The following is a 22,803-nucleotide window of genomic DNA, read 5'->3' as shown; positions in this document are numbered from 1 at the left end:
CTACTCTCTCAGTCATGCCCACCTTTTCGGTCATAGGTCAGAAGCCAATGACCTGGCCCTGAGGCTGGCTCGCCACTACACGGGACACCAGGACGTGGTGGTATTAGATCAGTAAGTGCAACTCACAGCCCTACCGTTCCCAGAAGCCTGGCCCACAGGCTTCTTGATGATCCGTGAGACTGACTCTGGGTGCCTTAGGCAGGGAGGATAAGGGGCCTGGGCTACTGAAGACAAGTGTGGCAGGCAGAGGACCAGGCCTGAGACCTCCCAGAGGCTCTGTCACCCTGGGCCACCATTCTGGGAAGGCAGCTCTGGGGAGCAGAGTGCGCTTTGTAAGAGACTCAAAGGTGGTCCCACAACATTGTACATGTTCAAACTACCCCAGCAGTAGCTCCCATGAATTGAGTATGTGATGAGCACAAAGCCGAGGCTGACAATATCAGCACATTTAAGATTCATTATAAACCAGAAGGAGGAAATCCCACCCCATTTCACAGCAGAGAAAACAACCGAGAGAGATTAAATGATGAGCTGCTGTCACATAGCCAGTCAGCAGTGTTGCAAGAATTGTTGCTGACTCCAAAGCTTGTGCTTTTTCCCAGCCCAAGAACTTGGGGGCTCTGTCAGGAAAGTTGGCCTCCCCTGTGTGTCTTCAGGAGTGGGGAGACGATGGTCAGACTGGGCCAGGGAGTAGGTGCTGCCCAGACCCGAGCCTACCCTCCCTTCTCCTCCCCAGTGCGTATCACGGCCACCTGAGCTCCCTGATTGACATCAGTCCCTACAAGTTCCGCAACCTGGATGGCCAGAAGGAGTGGGTCCACGTGGTATGCACTGCCCAACTCAACAACAGGTCGGTGCCTGTCCCCAAGCCCGGATAACATGGCGCTGTCACTCCCCACAGGCACCTCTCCCAGACACCTACCGGGGCCCCTACCGGGAGGACCACCCCAACCCAGCTATGGCCTATGCCAACGAGGTGAAACGTGTGGTCAGCAGTGCACAGGAGAAGGGCAGGAAGGTAACCATGTCCGCGCCTGTCCAATCCAGCCAACAGTGAATGTCACCTCCATTGTCACCACCACTGTGCTAGATGCTGGGAACCCAGAGAGAAAACCAAACGAGGCCCCACCCTCCAGGAATCCGGGATAGGGGCGGTTTGGGCTCAGCAGAGAGTCTGAGTGCACGGCCTAGCATGGGCGTGGTAGCCAGCCAGAGCCTGAGCAGGCCTTGGGAGGTACCAAGCGGGGTCCTTGGAGGGGGTGCTCTCTGACACAGTAGGGGTCAGCCACTCCAGGTGGGGTGGGGAGTAGCAGAGGAAGGGCATCCCATTGGGTGGCTGAGGAACCATGTGAATGTGTGGCCAGGAGCTGATCCTGGAGAGGCAGGCAGGGTCCACATGCCAGAGGGCACCAGAACTATGCTGGGCAGCAGCAGTTCTGCCCTGGAGGCCCCCGGGAACCACCAGAGTCTTAAGCAGGAGAGCGCTAAGACCTGGGGCCGGGGCTGCTCTCTGACTCCAGGGCTCTGTGGAGGATGGATTTGAATGCGGCGGCTTGAGGTCAGGTGACCATGACGTGGCCAGTAGGCCCCAAGTGAGCTGTGGGGAGGCCTGACGGGCAGTATGGTGGAGATGGAGTGGAGGCGCAGACATAGGAGAGAGAGGTGTATTACCTACGGTGACAACAGAGGGAAGACTGTTGGCGACAGGTGAGGGCTCTCTGAAGGCTTCACTGAAGGAGTGACAGAGCCAGACACAGGAGGTACGACAAAGAAAGGCAGCCTGTGGGGCCAGAAAGGTTAGCAGAACCCGACCAGGGGACCCTTCCCTGTGTGTTTCAGGTGCTCTGCGACCACTTCTATAAAACCTAAAAAAGGAGATTGCTCTGATGGCAACAGGTGTGGGGGACCAGTATCCCATCCCATTGGCCCTGCCCTCCCACCTGTAAAGCTGAATACGGTTGGGAAATCATTGCCATATGCAGAAGGGGTCACTGAGGGGTTTTAAACAACAGTGACATGCTCAGTTCTCTGGGTTGAGGCATCATCACCCTGGTGGCCATGTGGCGGATGGACTGGAAAAGGCATTCAGTTAGAAGACCTCTGCAGGAGTCCAAGGAAGAAACAGGCAAATCTGCAGGAGGCAGGCATGTCCAGGCAGAGGGCAAGGAGTAGGTTTAGAGAGGGGGCTGAGGTAGAATCCTTGGGCAGTGCTGACTGATGGGTTGAGGGAGGAGGCGTGGATCAAAAATGGGGGACAGGGAAGGAACTGGCTTATGGTGGAAGAATCAGTGCATGTAGTTTGGGGCATGCCAAGTACTAGGGGCCTGGAGGCATCCAGGTAGTAAGAGTTGGCTGGAGGCCTGAGAGAAAACTGAGTCACAAACCTTCAGATGTAACATGGAACCCAAAGTAGGGGTGCAGCACTGATGGTGACTTGTCTTGCTTGGACTAAGCCAGCACTAGCAGGACACGCTAAGCCGGTCACTGCACAACCCCATGGTCGTGTTCCCAATGTCCATCTCTTCACAGATTGCGGCCTTCTTCGCTGAGTCTCTGCCCAGTGTGGGAGGGCAGATCATTCCCCCTGCTGGCTACTTCTCCCAAGTGGCAGAGTGAGTAGGTGGGCGGGGTCTGCCCTAGGGAGGGGGCAGGGGTCTAATGAGGTTTTCCAACCTCTGGTCCAAATCCCAACCTCAGCCTGTCCTGACTGCCAGAATTTTGAGACAAAGCCCTTAAAGAAATAATGGCCCAGAGAAGGCCAGCCATTGCCCAAGGTCCCCACCTTACTGCTGGCAGAGCCAGGGTGCAAAGCCCCGAGACCTCCTGGGTCCTGATCTTATCCCTCTCAACCACAGCCCCCGTGTCAGTCATCTCCTCTGCCACAGGCACATCCGCAAGGCCGGAGGGGTCTTTGTTGCAGATGAGATCCAGGTTGGCTTTGGCCGGGTAGGCAAGCACTTCTGGGCCTTCCAGCTCCAGGGAAAAGACTTCGTCCCTGACATCGTCACCATGGGCAAGTCCATTGGCAATGGCCACCCTGTTGCCTGCGTGGCCGCAACCCAGCCTGTGGCGAGGGCATTTGAAGCCACCGGCGTTGAGTACTTCAACACGGTGAGTGATGGCTCTAAGTCAAGGGAGCAACATGGGTTCTGATAGGCCCCCGGTGATCAGCCTGTCCTTAGTCAGCAAAGGGTACAGGGCTAACACTGTGCCCAGCACACGCTTCCAAGACGCTGTCCTTAAGGAGATTATAGCCAGGTCAGGTAAGAAAACATAAAACATCTTTTAAAATTAGTGTCAATCCAAAAGCTGTCACAAGGGACCATGTCTTATAAAATATATACAAAAATACGAGTCCCTGTCTTCCTTTCAGCAGATGCCACCCATTCTGTGCCAGGCCCTGTGTCAGGTGCTGGAACTTGAGCTGGTTAAGAGTTGTGAGGAGTGTGGTGTGCTTGGGTAACACATGATCTCGGAGCAGAGTTCGCATTGCAGTGGCTCCCTGTCTTTGGGGTACAGGGTCAAGAGCTTTCCCTGAGTGAAGCTGACACATGGCATATTCAGTGGCCCTGAGGCAGCAGTTGCAGGGTAGGTGAGAGGACGGCAGCAGGAGCCCCACAGGAAAGAGCCGAGGAGTCTCACTGATCTTGAAGAGTGAGGACCACAGGAGGGTTTTAATCCTGGAGAGAGTACTCTTTGGAAAGATCTCTGGTGCTCAGTGTGGAGAAAGAACTGGAGGAAGGCAGACTGATCCAGGGAGGAGAGGAGGAGGCCCAGAGGAGGAAGGGCAGGGACAGAGGGTTGAGAATTCACTGTAAGTTCCTCAAAAAGAGCCAGTTTGAATTGGGGACTGAAACATGTCAGGATTTGGCAAGATAGATAAGGCAAGATAATGTCCTTAGGGGTGAGGGAAGGGACACTTTGGTGCATTCAGCCAAAAACCATCACTCTGTCCATGTGACACATAGAGCCTCAGAGAAGCTCACTGTCGGGGAAAGACAGGCTCACAGACACATGGTCATGACAGCGTGGAGGATGAGTGGAAATAGTGTGTTCACGGTGCTGTGAGAGCACAAAGGACATCCCAGGCAAGAGGTGGCTGAAGAGCTGTGGGACAAGCAGTAGAGGCTTCATAGAGAAGGCAAGACCAGATCTCAGTCTGGAAGGCTGAGCAGGAAATCAAGTGGGTTGTGTAAGGGGAACAACAAAGGCCCAGTGGAGCAGCATCCTGACTTTTGTTCATTTCTTTGTTTTACTTGACCCTCAAGTGTACATAATTAGATAGAATCCTTGGTTCATGGAAGACTCTCAACATCTGTCTGTGCATAGCCCTCTTCTAGTTATTCAGTTAACCTTTATTAGTGTTCTAAGCACCTGGGAAGCCAGCATCCCTAATGAAAGCTTAGACCCTGATAATATCATGTATCTCTCCAGATGTTCCCCCCAATTCCCTCTTGTTGCCTCCTCCACCCATCACTCTGAATAACCATGGTAACCATCACTCTCAATCCCATATTATTTAGTTGTTATTTGACTTAATATGAAGTCTATCATGCTGTATATACTCTGGGGATTTTTTTTTCTAACATATCACTAAGAATCCTCCCTATTGCCTGTCACTGAAGTTCATTTGCTTTGACTGCTTTATAATCTTTGTATAAATGTACCACAGTTCAGTCATCCATTACTATTGCTGTGCTTTGAGGTCGTTCCATGTTTTTTATGTTTTTTTGTTTTGTTTTGTTTTGTTTTTTTGCAATTATGAAGAGTGCTGCTTTGAACAGCTTTCATAAGTCTCTGTTGTACATGTAGCAAGAGTTTTTCTTAGGACTGTACCTGAGGGTGGAATTGCTGGCCCATATGGTATGTGTTTACCCTTCATTTTAAAAGATAATGACATTTGTTTTCTAAAGTAGTTCACAAGTTAACACCCCACCAGTAGTGTATATAGTGTATATCCTTTTTTGTTTTGGTTTTTTTGAGACGGAGTTTTGCTCTTGTTGCCCAGGCTGGAGTGCTGTGGCGCGATCTCGGCTCACTGCAACCTCTGCCTCCTGGGTTCAAGAAACTATCCTGCCTCAACCTCCCCAGTAGCTGGGATTACAGGCATGCGCCACACCTGGGTAATTTTGTATTTTTAGTAGAGATGGGGTTTCTCCATGTTGGTCAGGCTGCTCTTGAACTCCTGACCTCAGGTAATCCGCCCGCCTCAGCCTCCTAAAGCACTGGGATTACAGGCATGAGCCACTGTATCCGGCATTCTTCTTTTTTTTTTTTTTTGAAACGGGGTCTCACTCTATCACCCAGGCTGGAGTGCAGTGACGCGATCTCAGCTCACTGCAGCCTTTACTTCCAGAGCTCAAGTGATCCCCCCACTTCAGCCTGCCGAGTACCTGGGACCACCGGTGCATGCTACCATGCCCAGCTAATTTTTTGTATTTTTGGTACAGATGGAGTTTCACCATGTTGCCCAGGCTGGTCTCAAACTCCTGAGCTCAAGCGATCGGCCCACCTCGGCCTCCCAAAATGCTGGGATTACAAGGCATGAGCCACCGCACCCGGCCTATATCTTCTTCAGTGCCTTTTAATTTTTGCCCGTCAAGTGGAGCGTAAAACAGTAGCTTGTGTGGTCTTGATATGCCATTCCCTGATTTCAGATTACATGAAGTATCTCTTCATATGTTTATTGACCATTTGTTTGCTCTTCAATGAAATGTCCATTTGTGGTTGGGTGTGGTGGCTCACGCCTGTAATCCCAACACTTTGGGAAGCCGAGGTGGGCGGATCACGAGGTCAGGAGATCGAGACCATCCTGGCTAACACGGTGAAACCCCATCTCTACTGAAAAATAGAAAAAATTAGCCGGGCGTGGTGGCGGGCACCTGTAGTCCCAGCTACTCGGGAGGCTGAGGCAGGAGAATGGCGTGAACCCGGGAGGCGGAGCTTGCAGTGAGCCGAGATTGTGCCACTGCACTCCAGCCTGGGCGACAGAGACTCCATCTCAAAGAAAAAAAAAAAAAAAGAAATGCCTATTTGTGTCTTTTGTGTCTTTTGCCCATTTTTTTAATTGAGTTACCAGTGCTTAATTTTATTTGTGGGAGTTTTGTGTCTGTTTGTATATGTGTGTGTCTGTTTGTGTGTGTATACCAACACATACATATCTATCTATTATGCTAATCCCTTGTCTATTGTGTATTTGTGAATATGTTCATCCAGTTTATAACCTGTCTTCACTCCCTTTACATATTTATAAAGTTTTAAATTTTAACATTGTCAACTCTATCATTTTGTTTTATAGACAGTGTTTTTCATATATTGTTTAAGATATCTCTCCCTACTCCAAGTTATAAAATATATTCATTTATGTTTCCTCTTAAGTCTTTTAACATTTTGTTTTGACATATAGGTCCTTAATCCATCTGGAGTTTATTTTTGTACACGATGTGAATCAGGAATCCAATTACATCCTTTGTGCATGTCATACTACAGTGTTTTCCTTTACTTTTTTTTGTTTTTTGAGACAGAGTCTTGCTCTGTCGCCCAGGCTGGAGTGCAGTGGCACAATCTTGGCTCACTAGAAGCTCCACCTCCTGGGTTCACGCCATTCTCTTGCCTCAGCCTCCCGAGTAGCTGGGACTACAGGCACCCACCACCACGCCCAGTTAATTTTTTGTATTTTTAGTAGAGACGGGGTTTCACCATGTTAGCCAGGATAGTCTCGATCTCCTGACCTCATGATTCCCCCGCCTCGGCCTCCCAAAGTGCTGAGATTACAGGTGTGAGCCACCGCGCCCGGCCTCCTTTTCTTTTTTCAAAAATCTTTTGCTGCTCCCTTTGTTCATTAATCTTACATGCCACTTCTGTTATGTAACCAAAGTTCACACATGAGAAGATCTGTTTCAGGGCTTTTATACTTTTTTGGTCAGTTTTGGTCAGATTACTGTTCATGTACCACATTATTACTAGAGCTTCATAATAGGTTTTACATTCATAATAGGTTCTGGTATCTTGTAGAAAAAGTCCCCTTTCACCTGTGACTATTCCTGTCCCTTTTCTCTTTCATTTAAATTTTAGAGTTACCTTTAAACATTTTATGAAAAACTCTGCTGGGATTCTGATAGGGGAATTGCTTGATCTTTAGATCAGTTTGAGGAGATTGATTTCTTTTATTTTTTTTATTTTGAGACGGAGTCTCGCTTTGTCACCCAGGCTGGAGTGCAGTAGCACGATCTCAGCTCACTGCAACCTCTGCCTCCCGGATTCAAGCGATTCTCCTGCCTCAGCCTCCTGAGTAGCTGAGATTACAGGCGCCCACCACCATGCCTGGCTCGTTTTTTGTACTTTTTGTAGAGACGGGATTTCACTGTCTTAGCCAGGATGGTCTCCATCTCCTGACCTCGTGATCCACCCACCTCAGCCTTCCAACATGCTGGGATTACAGGCGTGAGCCACCACACCAGGCCGAGGAGAACTGATTTCTTTACAATATTCCTTTTCCTATCTATGAATACGGTATATTTATGTTTTACAATTTTCCCTATAAAGATCTTGCACATCATTAGATTTAGTCCTAGATATTTGATAGTTTTATCATGAATGGTGTTGTCTTCATATATCTATTGTTTGCAGCTGATGTATAAAATACTTTCTTATACTAATCTTACATCTATCCCCTTGCTAAACTCTATTATTTCTAATAATTCATAGGCAGACTTTTTTTGGTTGTTTTTTGTCTATGTAAACAATTATATCATCTCCAAATAATGGTAGCTGTCATATTACACTGGGTGAGAGACTTCCAGCAGATAGTTGAATACAGGCAGTGACAGTGCTTGCCTTGTACTTGTCCAGTTTATGGGAATGCTTATTTGTCCACTTAGGATGATGTTTCTTCTAGATTTTTACCATATATATAAATATATGGCATATATAAATATATGGTAAAAATCTAGAAGAAACACACACATACACACATACATACACACACATACATATATATACTTTTTTGTATATATATACACACACATACATACATACACACACACATATATATATATATATATATATATACTTTTTTGTTTGTTTGTTTTGAGATGGAGTCTCACCTGTCACCCAGGCTGGAGTGTAATGGCATGATCTCGGCTCACTGCAGCCTCCACCTCCCGGGTTCAAGCAATTCGTATGCCACCAATTCCTGAGTAGCTGGGATTACAGACATGTGCCACCATGCCCAACTTATTTATTGCATTTTTAGTAGAGATGGGGTTTCGCCACGTTGGCCAGGCTGATCTTGAACTCCTGGTCTCAAGTGATCTGCCAGCCTTGGCCTCCCAAAGTGCTGGGATTATACAGGTATGAGCCATTGCACCCGGCCTAGGTTAGATTTTTACTATATTCTTAATCAGGTTAAGAAAATCTCCTCTTACTTAACTTACTGTGAGATTTTACTATGTATAGGAATTGAATTTTATCCTGTTCTTTTTATGCACGTAATAAAGTAATATTTTTTTCTTTTAATTTGTTATCATGGTGAATTATATTTATGGCTTTTCTAATATTAATCTTTGCAGACCTGGGACAAATGAAACTTGGGTATGGTATATTATCATTTTTATATATTATTGCATTCTATTATATTTTGTTTATGAATTTGGCCTCTATTTTCAGGAGTAAAATGTTGGCTCAAATTTTTTTCTTATACCTTGGGTTTTGGTAACTGGGTCCTACTAACCTTATAGAATAAATTGGGAAATATTTCTTCTTTTTCTTTTACATAAAATTGGGATGATCTGTCCTTTGAAGGTAAAAACTCACCTATAAAGCCATCTGGGCCTTGTGTTTTGTGGGAAGATATTTAACTGCTGCTTTAACTTCTTTAAAAGTTATGTTTTAGTGAGTTCAAGATGCTATAACTATAACAAAATACCATAGACTGGGTGGGTTATAAACAGATTTCTCACTGTTCTGAAGGCTGCAAATCTAAGATCAGGGCACCAGCATGGTTGGGGTTCTGGTGAGAGTCCTCTTCCGGGTTGCTGACAGCCAGCTTCTCGCTGTACCTCATATTGTCGAAAGGGTGAGCGCTCTCTGGGATCTCTTTTAGAAAACCGTATTTGCATTCATGAAGGCTCTATTCTTGTGACCTAATAACCTAAAGGCCCCACCTCTTAATACCATCACATTGGAGGTTAGGATTTCAACACATGAATTGGGAGAGACACAAACATTCAATTCACTGCAAGTTATATAGGGTTTTTAACGTTTTCATATTTGTTCTGCCCCTTTCCTCTCCTTCTGGGACACTCATTTGCATGTTGGTATGCTTGTGTCCTTGGGTCTATATGACTCTGTTTTTCTTTATTCCTTTTTCTTTCTGGTCTTCAGACTGGACAATCTCAATTGACTTTTTTTTTTTTCTGAGATGGAGTCTCGCTCTGTCGCCCAGGCTGGAGTGCAGTGGCGTGATCTCAGCTCACTGCAAGCTCTGCCTCCCGGGTTCACGCCATTCTCCTGCCTCAGCCTCCCGAGTAGCTGTGATTACAGGCGCCCACCATGATGCCCAGCTAATCTTTTGTATTTTTAGTACAGACGGGGTTTCACCATGTTAGCCAGGATGGTCTCGATCTCCTGACCTCATGATCCACCCGCCTCAGCCTCCCAAAGTGCAGGGATTACAGGTGTGAGTCACCGCGGCCGGCTGACTTTTTTTTTTCACTGACTCTTTCATCTGCCGGCTTAAATCTGCTGTTGCCAGGCGCAGTGGCTCACGCCTGTAATTTCCTAGCACTTTGGGAGGCTGAGGTGGACGGATCACTTGAGGTCAGGGGTTTAAGACCAGCCTGGCCAACACAGTGAAACTCCGTCTCTACTAAAAATACAAAAATTAGCCAGATATGGTGGCATGCACCTATAGTCCCAGCTAGTTGGGAGGCTGAAGCACCAGAATCGCCTGAACCTGGGAGGCGGCAGCTGCAGTTTGCTGAGATCGCACCACTGCACTCCATCCTGGGTGACAGCGAGACTGTCTCAAAAAAAAAAAAAAAAAAAAAAAAATCTGTTGAGCCTCTCTAGTAAATGCTTCATTTCATTTATTGTGCTTATCAACTTCAAATTTTCTGATTGGTTTTTAATAATTTATCTATCATTAGACTGTTTTAGTAAGACATCATTTTCATGCTTTGCTTTCAATTTTTTAAGTATAGTTTCCTTTAGGTCTCTTAACATATTTGGTTTTGGGGTTGTTTCTGTTTGCTTGTTTGGATACAGGGTCTCACTCTGTTGCCCAGGCTGGAGTCTTGGCTCACTACAGCTTCAGCCTCTGGAGCTCAAGTGATCCTCCTGCCTCACCCCGCAAGCAGCTGGGAGTACACACATGTGCCACCACGCCTGGCTATTTTTATTTTTTGTAGAGATGGGGTTTCACCATGCTGCCCAGGCTGGTCTCGAACTCCTCACCTTAGGCAACCCACCCATCTTGGCCTCCCAGAGTGCTGGGATTACAGGCATGGGCCACTGCACCCAGCTAACATGTTTGTAACATCTGATTTAAGGTCTTTATCCAATAAGGTCAGTGTCAGCTTCCTCGGGCGCAGTTTGCATTGATTGCTTTTTTTCCTCCCCTGTGTCTGGGCCATGCTTCTTTGCATGTTTCAGAATTTTGTTAAAAGCTGGACATTTTAAGTAACATAATGTGGCAACTGTGGAAATCATATTCTCCTCCCTCCCCATGGTGGTGCCTTTTTCTTGTTTAATGCCTTTTCTGAACTAATTATGTAAAGTTGTGTTCTTTGTCATGTGTGGCCACTATAGTCTCTGCTTGATTAGCTTAGTGGTCCTCTAACCATTAGATCTCCTTAATTGCCTGGAACCCATAAGTCACTCAGCCAAGAGTTTATAACTGCCTTAGACTTTACTTCCTCATTCTGCAGAGGCTTAAGGTAGCCAGTGGTGAGAGCTTAGGCTTTCTAGATCTTACCTGAGCATGCACACAGCACTGGGCATAAGCACATCCCTATGCATATGAATGGCCTTCTAGACTCCCAGGAGTACGTCACAGCCTTTCAAAGCCCCCTGTAGCCATCTCATAGTAACAGAAAGCAGATCAGTGGTTGCCTGGGTCCAGTAGTAGCGGGACGGTTGCACAGGAAGTGATGAAAATGTTCCGTAACTTCACTGCGAGGGAGGTTACACAGGTACATACATTTGTCACCTCACGTTGAACTTTATACTTTAAACACAGTTTATATGTAAACTATACCTCAACAAAGCTGATGTTTTTAAAGATGTAGTTTAAAAAACGAAACAAAAAACATGGTCTGCAGGAGACACCTTGCTCGTGATCCTCTAAAACACAGGTCTCCACTCAGATACCTGCAGGACGAGGACAGGGTGGGCGAGGGAAAGGAGCCAGAGCCCTCCAGGGGTGTGAAGCAGCTTTTCCTGGGTGGGGCTTGGCGTGCTGCGCTCACTCTCCCTGGAGGAGGAAGTGCCTAATCCAGTCCTCTGGGTCTGGGCCCAGGAGATGGGGCCTTAAAGCCTCTCTTGGTAAAGACTAGCCCTGTGGGAACAAACAGGACACCCTCTCCTCTGATTCTGTATCTTCTAGGGGCTCCTACTGTACTTCAGGGATACCTGACCTGGGTTGCAGTCACATTAGCTCCTGGAAAGCCAGGACAGCCCGTGTTGAACCCCACTTACTACTGCTGAGGACTGTGCGCCCTAAGGGGTTTGGGGCCTCTGCTCTTGCCACTGGCCTTGGAACACGTGTGGCAGTTCTTCTGCCTCACCCTCACTCTGGGGCATGGCCCACTCTGCCAGGGCATCTGACATGTTCTTTGTCCCTGGCTCAGTTTGGGGGCAGCCCAGTGTCCTGCGCTGTGGGGCTGGCCGTCCTGAATGTCTTGGAGAAGGAGCAGCTCCAGGATCATGCCACCAGTGTAGGCAGCTTCCTGATGGAGCTCCTCGGGCAGCAAAAAATCAAACATCCCATCGTCGGGGATGTCAGGTGAGGCTCTGGGGGCCACCTGCCAAGGCCCAGTGTGGTACCATTTTCTTCACCTCCTAACAACCTGGGATGGTGGGGTTATGTCCGCTCTCAAGAGGAACTGAGACACTGAGAGGTGCTATTGCCCAAAACGGCTCTCCTGGGGAGGAGAAAGCTAGGACATGACCTGATCCCTAGCTACCCCTGAGCCTCTCTCCTCTGTCCACACCAAAGATCTCTCCCAGCCCAGTTATTCCCTGAAACTATTCTCACCGCCTTCTGAAGGTGCCTCCTGCACTCAGCCCCCCCAGGAGGCACAGGTAGGAGCCCAGAGGCTGAGGCCAGCACCCTGGCCCCTCAGGCCTGGCCTCCTGAGATGTCATCACCTTCCCTTGCAGGGGTGTTGGGCTCTTCATTGGTGTGGATCTGATCAAAGATGAGGCCACAAGGACACCAGCAACTGAAGAGGCTGCCTACTTGGTATCAAGGTATTTTCTTCTTGAAACAAGTTGCTTCCTGGAGTAGGAGACACCACAGGTACCTCTTTGCAGGGCCAGTGGAAAGGAGCCTCATCTGTACCCCCGGCACTCTGGGCCACAGACTTGATTGAAAGAGGGCTGGGGCTGGCGGGTGGGGGCGGTTGTTGGGGGACAGCTGATCCTATCAGCTGAGGACAGAGATAAGTGGTGTTAGCAGTTCTGTACCCAGTGCCTGACTACAAAGGCTGCAGATGAGACACAGGCTATTCCCAGACCAGAGCAGCACCTCTGCCTAGAATGCCCGAGCTAGCAGGGCACTCAGACCCAGGAACCCCTAATGCCACCTTGGCCTGGAGAAGGGAAACACCTTCTCTATTCATACCAGGGAGCTGTGGCAGCACTAGACTCAGGGTTCCCATGCCGCACGACAGGTGGTTGGGATGGACAAGACTCCTGCTCCTAAGCTGGGTCGGGGGTGTCTCAGAACTCAGACTCCACCGGTCCCAATGCCCTGGTTTGCTTGTCCTTTCACTTGGACCCCAAGTCCTCAGGACTACTTCTCCTTCTAGTTGAATTGTTATTCCCTTTTATCTCCATTCCCCAGGCCTACCCCTTCCCCGACGCCCACCATGGAAAGCTCTTCTGGTATTTGACGTGTCCTTATTCAAATTGTGAGACACGCGTGGTATTGATGTAAATCTCTGTGCTGTATTTGAACTTGGCCTTTCCTGGTCCCGCCTTCTCTCTGCTGTCAGTCACATCCCCAGCTTACTCCTACCCCCCTCCCAGGAGCCTCAGGGATTCGGAATGGTCAGGTGGCGTGGAAGGAAACAGATCCCAAGTTCAGCCCGCTCTTTCGTCTCACAATACCCTGGGGGTGCTTTTCCAGTTCAGTGAGGAAATGGGTAAGTCACCTGCAGTTACCCTGCTAGGTGGCAAGAGCTAGATCTGGCCCCAGGGCCGTCTAACTCCAAAGTCCAAGCCCTGTTCTTTCTGGCATGGCCATGGTCAGTGCCAGGAAGACTGGGACAGGAAAATGAAACCAGAAGGCAGACTCCCCACCCCCAAGAAATAAAAATAACAAGGTTTACAAAAGAAGGGGGACAATGATCAAAGAATATAAACACAATCATGCAGACCCCTCATCTCAGAGATGAGGTTAGACTGTGGACTAAAAGTGATTATTAGCTACAAATGATGTTAAGATAAAGCCATCTTCCTAAGAATAATTGGACATTTTAAACTGGAATTGTAAGATAACCCGGAAGACAGGGCAGGAAGATGCCTGAAGCTGGTGAGGGGCACGTGGAGCTCATTACACCAACTGCAATGTTGGACATTCTCTATATAAGGAAACAGTATACATCACGTAAACCACACAGAAAACCAGAGAATGCAGGTGACTCTTGCAGTCTGGTGTTTCCCTGTGGCCATTCATTCTTGGCTTGGACTGTGGCTCCAGGGTTAGGTGAGGCAAGGTGCCTGTTCTGCGGGGCAGCAGGCTCAGGGCCAGGTGCAGCGCACTCCAAGCAGGCTGCTGTGGGCCAGATGCGCAGGACTCTGGGAGAGGTGACCAGTAAAGTGACCTGGCAGGAACTGGCCCATGGAAGGCTCTGAGGACAGTGTGGCTGGAGCACTGGACATGAGGCCAAGGCCAGGCTGAGGAAGGCCTTGAAGGCCATGTGAAGGGGTGTCCTGTCCTCACAGGCTGAAGGAGAACTACGTTTTGCTGAGCACTGATGGCCCTGGGAGGAACATCCTGAAGTTTAAGCCCCCAATGTGCTTCAGCCTGGACAATGCACGGCAGGTGGTGGCAAAGCTGGATGCCATTCTGACTGGTGAGCTTGAAGCCTGAGCTTGGCCATGTCTCTAGAACTCAGCCTGAAGCCAGCAACTAGAGCCTCCTAGCATGGAACAGGGAGGGGACAAGAGTCCAAGAGCAGAGGCACATGTCCTCTGGACAGGGCAGGGAACAACAGAGAGGGTCTTTCATGGCCCAATCTGCTCCTATTCCTGCCTGTACCTAAGAGAGCTTCCTGGGCTGTCAGGAGGTGGAAGGTGAGCCACCACCCAGCCTGCCTGAGCAGGCATCAGATGTATGCAGGACAAAGCAGTACTGGGCCTGAGAAACAGGCCATAAGAACTACAGTGGGAGTTGAGACCCCATTACCGCCAGCCTAGGATGTAGAGATGGCAGGAGTTTCATTCTGTACATGAGACAGGTCACACAAGGCTGCTGGGTGGCTGAAAGATTGGTACCACTGAGGACTGACGGAACGCAAAATGAAAACTCTACCCCACATTCCCCATCACCCAGGATGGTCGTGGTCAACCCAGGGTTCCCCCTAAATCCACTTACAAGGAAATCTCATGGTTGTGTTGCCATTTACAGCTCAGTGAGACCCTAAATAGGCACAGTTGCATCTCACAGTAGAGATCAGAACTGCCAGCCAAGCAACCTGTGCCCTCCTACCTCTGGGTGATCACTGCTACCCACAGGCATGCTTAATCCCAGGGCTCTGGAGCTGGGGGAGGCCCATCCCTGCTAGACACAAATTGGAAGTGGTAGGGATATGATGAATAGGAGTGTGTTTGTGGAGAGCAAAGGCTGGCCACGGAACAGGCTTAGGGATCCTGGACAGAGCCTACAAATCTCAGGAGAACTGAGGGCTGGCTTTGTTTTTCAGGAAACTGCTGCCACCCCTTTGGGGAATGGGACATGGGTGTGGATAGCCAGAGGGCCCAATCTCTAAACTGTCCTCCAGTTTGGACACTGAAGTCAACAGGGCATCTTCAGCAGAGAAAGGTGACTGAGTCGGCATTGCTTTGTGGTCTTTTTCAGACATGGAAGAGAAGGTGAGAAGTTGTGAAACGCTGAGGCTCCAGCCCTAAGCCAGCCCTGCTCTGCCTAGGTGTACTCCAGGTGAGTGGGCCTTGCTTCTTACTCTTGAAGATGCACAGCGGGTTCCTTACCATCAGCAGCAAGCAGCCTCGGCAAGCTGAGCCTTTTTTTAAAGACTTTTTTTTGTTGATTGATGCTCCTTCCCAAAGGTTAGTTTCTTCAACACTGGAAATTCTCCAATGCTTGCACTTGATGGCAGGAACAGCTATATCCTCCCTTGAAACCTATGGGGCTGTATCCACGTGGAACCCCAACCCACCCTTGCCTCTTGTAACCACCTAGTCTCAACGCCCTAAATACCAGACCTGGAGTTGGGCTCCAATCCAGCCAATAAACATCCCCTGCCAGAGCAGGCTTTTCTTCACCAGCCAGGAGGAGCACTATTGTGCCCCAATACAGACGGCCCTGGCACTGCCCTAGTGTGTAAAGAATCCCATTTTTTCATTCATCAGCCAAGAAGGTTGGTGTTCCAAGGTGTCCCAGGAGGGGACATGCCTGCTGGGGATGTAAGCCCTCATCACTGCCCCATCCTCACTCCCCATAGGCCTCTCATTCCTTTCTTTGAAGGGGGCTCAGTCCTAGGCAGGGCAGTCCTTAAAGGATACCCCCACAACTGGGCCTGCAGCTGGAAGAGCCTGCTGCAGGAGAAAGCCCCAAGTCCAGGGCACCTGGCACCCCGCCCCCCAACCCTGAGCAAGAGGTCTCACACAGCATATCCCACACTCACCCAGGCTTGGGGGTTTTTAAATTTTATTTCAAAAGCTTGGATAGCTTCAATATCCAGGTTGTGGCAAAATCAGGACACGTGTAAAATACCTTACAATACATTAGATTCCCAAAAGGTACCAAAAAGTACAGTAAAATTAACACTTCCGTTACAGGAAATGTATGACGCAAATAATATAAAATTAAAAGGTGAAAAAAAGGTGACACTGGTTTCCTAAGATAGATACAATTTACTCTTTACAACCAGGGTCCACAGGTCCAGGCTGCAGAGCGGCAGCAGGAAGCAGAGCCTCCCACCTGCTTCTGGGGGACCTGGTAATAAAAATCAGCCCATGATGGCGCTATGGCCTCTCAGACACCACACGCTGCCTAAACACCTAGAGCTCTGGAAATAGTAAACAGGAGAGTGATTTCCATGGGGGAAATTTTAAATAAGATGCACATGGGACAGGCAATAGAAAGTTTGCCAAGTTAAATTTGGTACATAATTGTGTTCACTCCATACCCAAACAAAGCATGTGTGCGGTCAGTTGGTCGCTCCTGCTGCCGCCTCAGTATGGCTTGTAGTTATTCTGATGGCCACCACGTCGCTGGCTCTTGCCGTAGTTTGTACTACCCTGACCTAGGGATGAGAACAACCATAGCAGCTACTATTTACAAGCATTTGCCCTGTGTCACGCGCTTGATATGCATCTTCCCAGGACCCTCACCAGCCGTGACAGCAGAGATTGCCTTCCTCATGTTACTAAGACCCCGAAGTCTAAGGCTCAAAATCAAGTAGCTCCCATGGCTGAGCCAGGCCTGTCTGACTCCAAAGCCCCTGCTGCCAGTGGCTCCTACACTGTCCTGCCTCCCCTGGGGACGAGGGGTGAGCGGATGGGGCCTCCCTCTCTCCTACTTACTGTAGTCGTAGCCGGGGCCGTAGCCGTAATAGCCATAGGGCGAGTAGTCGTAGCCGCCATAGCCAGGCCCGTAGCCCTGCTGGTAGCCGTAGCCCTGGTTCCAGTAGTTGCCGTAGCCCTGATTCCAACTCTGACTCTGACCTGTGGGGGGAGCAGGGCACAGGGGCCCGTGGACCATTTAGCATACGCAGGAGCTAGGATGGAGGAAATCCTGCCCTTTGGGGTGGCAGGGTTACTGTGGCAACTCAGGCAGAAGCCAAGGGGCTGCTGTTCTGGTGTATAGGGCCCTGGGCCCAACCCTGCATCTGAGAGACCCAAGCAGAGGATCAGAGACCAGGATGCTAACTTTACTTGGGGCAAACAAGGCAGCTCACTCACTCAGTCACTCTCTGATCACTCCCACTCTCCTTGGCAGCTTAGCCTTTAAAAAGATGCAGTTCAGGCTTTGGAGTCAGAGGGGCCTGGGATGGAAGGGGATAAATGCCTGGCACAGCTCTGCCCTACCCACCCTTCTGCCTACCTGCTCACAGGTGTACCAGACTCAGGACATCCACAAAGCCAAGACACCCATCACATCCCCTCCCCCAGAGTGTAACACAAATGCTCTCTCTGCCCTGGGCACCCAAGCCATTCCAAGGGGCAGCAGCAGGCAACAGCCTCAAGCATACAGCCCTGACCCAGAGCCATTCCTATTCCTGTTCGTCCCCCACCTCACACAATCTGCCCACCCCTGCTGCACAGCACCAGAGGGAGCCCCAAGACAGGCTTGGAAGGCTCCATGTAGGCAGGGAAACAGGACCTAGCTTCATCCACGTTCCACTCACCTCCACCAGCACCACCACCTCCGCTGCCTCGGTTCCCTCGGTTGCGGTTTCCACGGCCCCCAGAGCCATACTGCTGCTGCTGATAGACTTCTTTGGGCTGGGCCACCTTGATCTCACACTAAAAGTCAAGAGGACAGTGGTCAGGCCAGTAGGACAAACTCAGGGCAGTGACTGCCCAAAGACCTTCACTGCGACAAACATCAAATGGTGGATCAGGTCCATTTGCTGAGAAACAAAATATGCTAGTATGGGAGGCCACCTTTGGGCTAAAGCTCATGGAATCCCAACTAAAACCAAAGGCCTTCCAGCAGAGAACCCTTCCCACAGAATGCACTTGAGATGGGCATCTCAGCCCCAGAGCAACTCCATATCTAATGGAGGCAGGCAACTGGGCCAACTGCAGCCCAGGGGAGCAGAGGACAGGCTGGGAGCAGGCACCACACCTTGGTCCTGCTGGGCTAGAGGGTCAGACAAGACTTCTCAGATGAGGGGCCTTAGACAATGAGGTTTTAACATCTTTTTCTCTTTACAGAAGAAACTCATCTCATCCAAATACACGCTATTGAGAAGGCGAGCCTGACCTCCCTCTTACAGATAAAGTCAGCTTTCAGAGGCTCAGGGTGGGGGGCCTGCCCAAGGCCATAATGCTACCCACCCCCTCCTCCTAACCACTGGTCTGTTGGGATAACCCAGATGTCTGCATCCCCTCAAGTCAGTCAATTTCCTTTCTGTCCACTGGGGGTGGAATGGGGTAGGGTGGGGTACTTTAAAGTGCTCCTGCTTAAATAAGTTAGACCAGACCAGTGTATTTCTAAAGAAAATCCTGACATGCACACCCATTAAAAATAGTACATTTTACAGTGTCCCAGTCATACTTTTAATTGGCAAATTAAAATAATGCAATCTGATATATTCTATCCTACTAAATTAAAAATACTGAATATAACCAACTAAATATACTTACTCCTAAGACTCACTACCAGTAGTTTCACTTAAACTCTGCCTTAGAGGCTCTTCCCACCCATTTCCCATTATGGCACATAGAGAAAAAGGCCTCTATCACTGTCCACTGGAGTAATAACCACTGCTTCCCCTAACTGCCTCAAAGACTGTCATTTTATAGAAAATTTAAGACTATCCTAATCCACTCTTCCCAAACTCCCAGCCAGGATAGAGACTTCCAGGAGTTCCACCTGTCCCACCTTATCTGGCTGCCAACTCCTGCTCAGAAACAGAGCCTGCCACACCCTGCCACTGCAGGCCGCACCCTCAACTCCCAACTGCCAACTTGAAGCCTGAACTACCCTTTCCCTGACCAGAGTTCAGGAGGGGAAGAGCTACACCTCCCTGCACATGAATCCACTCATTTGAAAGCACAACTGACCCTGGATTTAAGCTGGCCAGGACCCTGGGAGATCTTTGGAAGGATTTTTGCCTGGGTTTAGGGTTGACTTAAAGAGAGGTGCCCAGAAGACCAAGTGAGGCAGTTCATGCCTGTAATCCCAACACTTTACAAGGCCAAGGCAGAGGATGGCTTGAGCCCAGGCAACATGGTGAGACCAGGCTTTAAAAAAACCTATGAGCCAGGCATGGTGGTACATGCCTGTGGTCCCAGCTACTTGAGAGGCTGAGATGGGAGGATCCGTTCCGCCCATGAGGTCAAGGTTGCAGTGAGCCATGGTTGTGTTACCGCACCCCAGCCTGGACAACAAAGCAAGACCCTGTCTCAAAGCAAAAAAAAAAAAAAAAAAAAAAAGTGCTCAAAGTGGATGGAAGTGGACAAAGACTTGGTTGTAGAAGGAGGTAGAAAGGCTCTGGAGTAAGAAAAACTTCACCACAGAGGAGAATCAGTGAGTTGCAGAAGTTCTAGGATCTTCTGAGACCTTAAACTGCAGGCTTCATACCCCTGGACTCAAGAATCTAGAACTGTCACCTCTAGCTTTAAGTGAGGAGCTAAAGAGGCTACTCAACCTGCTCTATTCACAGAGGCCACCTTCTCCTGCCTCCCTCACATCCTGTGTTGTTTATTGGCAGTCCTCCCAGCCTAGGAAGTCTTTCAAGGATCGGAACACTGCCCCAATCAGGGCAGCATACGCTTCAGAGAAATAGTCAAGTCTGACCAACCTGGAGAGCTCCTGCATGAGGCCCAACCCCTAACCCATCCCTCTAAGGGCCAGCTCTCCAGCAGCACAGGAGGCCAAGCAGAGCTGGGAACACCTTACCTTGCTTCCACTGACAGTATGGAACTTTTTCTCCAGAACCTTCTTCACGGGTTCTTCTTCTTTAAAGGTGATAAACACAAAACCTCGTCTTTTGTTCAACTTTGGATCCATTGGCAATTCAATGGCCTCAATCTGCAAAAAGCATAGGCAAACTCAGGCCCAATACCTCCCTACCCCAGAGCATATAGGGGACTCACAGGAGAAAAGACCCCATTGAAGGCAGAGGGTGAAAAATAAGCCCTGCCTGGGAGGGTCTAGCCAGCCAAGGATACCAAGGACCAGAAAGAAGGCAGCCTTAGGGGCAGCTGATGGGCTATTCCCAGAGCCACACTCACCTCCCCAAACTCGCCAAAGTACTCCCTGATCTTTTCCTCAGTGGCTTCAGGATTCAGACCCCCAACGAAGATTTTCTTCACCGGGTCCTTCTTCATAGCCATGGCCTTTTTAGGGTCAATGACACGGCCATCCAGCCTGTGCTCCTTCTGGTCTAGGACCTGTTCCAACAGAAAGGGGTCAGGCTGACTCAGCAGCACGAGCCAGACAAGGCCCTTCTCTCTAAGCCATAAAGACACCAGTACAGATACAAACGTGTTTCACCCCCTCCAAATTCTACCCCAGCTTAACCTCCCAACCCAATTTTCATCAAACCTCAAGTACAGCTGGTTTACCTCGACACCTAGAAAACAGTCCTCACACTTAAGCCTTTGATCATGCTCTTCCTGCCCAAGCAGTCCCAGCGTGACGCCCATCTCCAGAAGCAAAACAGCACGGACTCAGAGCATAGGCTGAAGATGGGCCACAGGGGAAGGAATCCTCCCTCCACCACTCCCTACTAGCTGTGACCTCTTCTACTTACATTTCTGAGCCTTAGGGTTTTGGTTTTTGTCCTGTAAAATGGGGCTAAAAGCCTATCATACCAATCATGGACTCTCTTGTAATCCTCCCAGATGTTTAGCACCGCACCCAGAATAGGCACATAAAAGGTAATGAATGTCAACTATCATGTTCCCGAACCACTCCAGCACATTCTCTCACTCCCAGCTTAATTTGTATTTTCATCCCCTCAAAAACCGGAACATAACCTCTGGCTTTGGGTTTTGCCCAAAGCACTCAAATCACATGCGGACCACACAAACTAGTCATGCTGTAAGAAAGGTGTCCTCTTAGAATTCGAATCGTTTCCACCGAGACTGCTGAAATCCAGTACCCAGCTTACCTTCTCCACACTGGCTGCATCTTTGAACAGGATAAACCCAAACCCTCTTGACCGTCCAGTGTTGGGATCCATTTTTATTGTACAGTCAACGACCTCTCCAAATTTAGTAAAATAGTCTTTTAAATCTTTTTTGCTAGTATCCCAGCTCAGGCCACCAACGAACATTTTTCTGAAATGGTAGGGTGAGACACATGGCAACAAGTCTTGTAAGCAAGCTGTGATTTTGGAAAGGACTGGCCCTGGCAAAGTTCTCACGAAGTCTACAGCTACCCTTAGAGTCTGCAAGGAGCACCTTAGAAAGATGTTAAATCTCCACTACCCTCCAAATTGAACTCAACCAGGACCCTAACGAGGCTTAACAAGGCTCTGCAGCCGCAGCCTGTGAGAAGCAAAGAAAGGACCACCTCACCAGGGGTATGGACCTAACCACTCATAACTGGAAATTCATGTGTTCTACAACCATGTAGCAAAGGGCCAGCGTCTTCACCAACTCCTGAGAACTCGTTTCAAGGAACTCGATGCTTCCGGGGGCCAAGCCCGCCCAGGGTTCAGACCGTGACTCCGCCCCCGGGAGAGGCGGAGGAGGGAGGTCCGGGCCCCGGCTCGCGCCAACTCCGCCCACGCAGCCCCCGGCGCGGCCCAAGACGCCGCCGGGCCCCGGGTCCGAGCGCTTTCCCTCTTCCGGGCCATCCGCCCGCCCCTGCGCCGGCTCCGGCCCTGGCCCCGGCCCTGGCCCTGGCAGCGCGCGAGCGGCCCCGGGGCGGCGCCAAAGTCGACCCAACAAACTCCCGCAAACTCCAGCGCGAGTGGCAGCGCCAGGCCCGGCCCGCGAACGCAGCGGCGACAGTCCGCGGGCCGCACCAGCCCCGACCCGGGCCAGGCCGCCGCCCCTCCCCCCGCCGCGTGGCGCCAACAAAAGGCGGCCCCGGAACAAAGGCGGCGCCCCCGTCCGCCCGCGGCCGCACCTACCCCGCGTCCTCCTCGTTCTTGCTGGCGTTGATCTGGTCGCCCTCGGCGCCGTTCTGATTCCCGCTCGGGGGCGCCGCGGTCGCGCCTCCAGCCCCCGCCGCGGCGCCCGTGCCAGCCCCGGCCGGCGACTCGCCTTCGGGGACGGCCTCATGTCCGTTCTCGGTGGCGCCCGTCGTCTCCATGGGCTGCTCCTCGCCCGCTTCCGACATGCTAGGCCGAGGCGCGGCGGCTCCTGCAACCAGCGGCGACAGCGCGTCAGGCCGGCGCGGCTCCCGCCAGAGCTCCCGCCCGCCGGCCGCCGCTCACCTCGCCGCCGATGACGCCGCGGGGCCCGCTCGTCCCCACCAGCAGGGGAAGGCGCCGCGGGCTCGGCCGCACTCAAGCTCGCGCTGCTGAGGCCTCGCCTCAGTCAGCCCACGGAGCTGCGCCAACTGTGTCTCCTCCTCCTTGGCCGCCGCCGCACGGGAACCCACCGACCAACAGCCAAGCTCCCTCCCGCGCGGTGCCGCCGCCTGACAATGCCGACTCGTGGCGCCCTTTATAATGCCGGAGCCGGGTGCCACCTCGCAACAAACTGCAC

General features: G+C 50.4%; 2 protein-coding genes across 19 annotated transcripts in view; one reads left to right on the top strand and one right to left on the bottom strand.

Annotated features, from left to right (window-relative positions):
• Nucleotides 1-18,674, top strand: part of PHYKPL (5-phosphohydroxy-L-lysine phospho-lyase) — a 26,027-nt gene extending 7,353 nt beyond the window's left edge. For 2 of the 17 annotated variants that reach the window (XM_016954382.3, XM_016954385.4), the window contains exons 4-13: nt 37-111; nt 737-824; nt 902-1,018; nt 2,530-2,612; nt 2,974-3,111; nt 11,606-12,004; nt 12,382-12,471; nt 14,170-14,300; nt 15,305-15,385; nt 18,349-18,674. In XM_016954382.3, the coding sequence (XP_016809871.2) occupies nt 37-111; nt 737-824; nt 902-1,018; nt 2,530-2,612; nt 2,974-3,111; nt 11,606-12,004; nt 12,382-12,471; nt 14,170-14,300; nt 15,305-15,354 (1,171 nt within the window). In that variant the 3' untranslated portion in view covers nt 15,355-15,385; nt 18,349-18,674. Of the gene's footprint in view, nt 1-36; nt 112-736; nt 1,019-2,529; nt 2,613-2,855; nt 3,112-11,605; nt 12,005-12,381; nt 12,472-13,251; nt 13,368-14,169; nt 14,301-15,304; nt 15,386-18,348 lie in introns of all 17 variants that reach the window. The other 15 variants (XR_010157439.1, XR_010157441.1, XR_010157440.1 and 12 more) reach the window with 15 other exon arrangements.
• Nucleotides 16,098-22,803, bottom strand: HNRNPAB (heterogeneous nuclear ribonucleoprotein A/B). Of its 2 annotated transcripts, XM_016954391.3 has the most exons (8): nt 22,530-22,803; nt 22,224-22,455; nt 21,255-21,423; nt 20,374-20,532; nt 20,039-20,170; nt 17,817-17,934; nt 16,993-17,133; nt 16,098-16,712 (listed from the first exon to the last, which is right to left on the bottom strand). In XM_016954391.3, exons 2-8 carry the CDS (start codon nt 22,430-22,432, stop codon nt 16,642-16,644), a joined length of 999 nt encoding a protein of 332 aa, XP_016809880.1. In that variant the 5' UTR covers nt 22,433-22,455; nt 22,530-22,803; the 3' UTR covers nt 16,098-16,641. The 2 variants fall into 2 exon arrangements, with proteins under 2 accessions (XP_016809880.1, XP_016809881.1); XM_016954392.3 differs by lacking the exon at nt 16,993-17,133 and having other exon boundaries at nt 22,530-22,802.

Source organism: Pan troglodytes, chromosome 4 (genome assembly GCF_028858775.2).
Source record: "Pan troglodytes isolate AG18354 chromosome 4, NHGRI_mPanTro3-v2.0_pri, whole genome shotgun sequence".
NCBI lineage: Eukaryota > Metazoa > Chordata > Mammalia > Primates > Hominidae > Pan > Pan troglodytes.
Note: the sequence above shows the minus strand (reverse complement) of the source record. Positions and strands in the feature narration are given on the sequence as shown.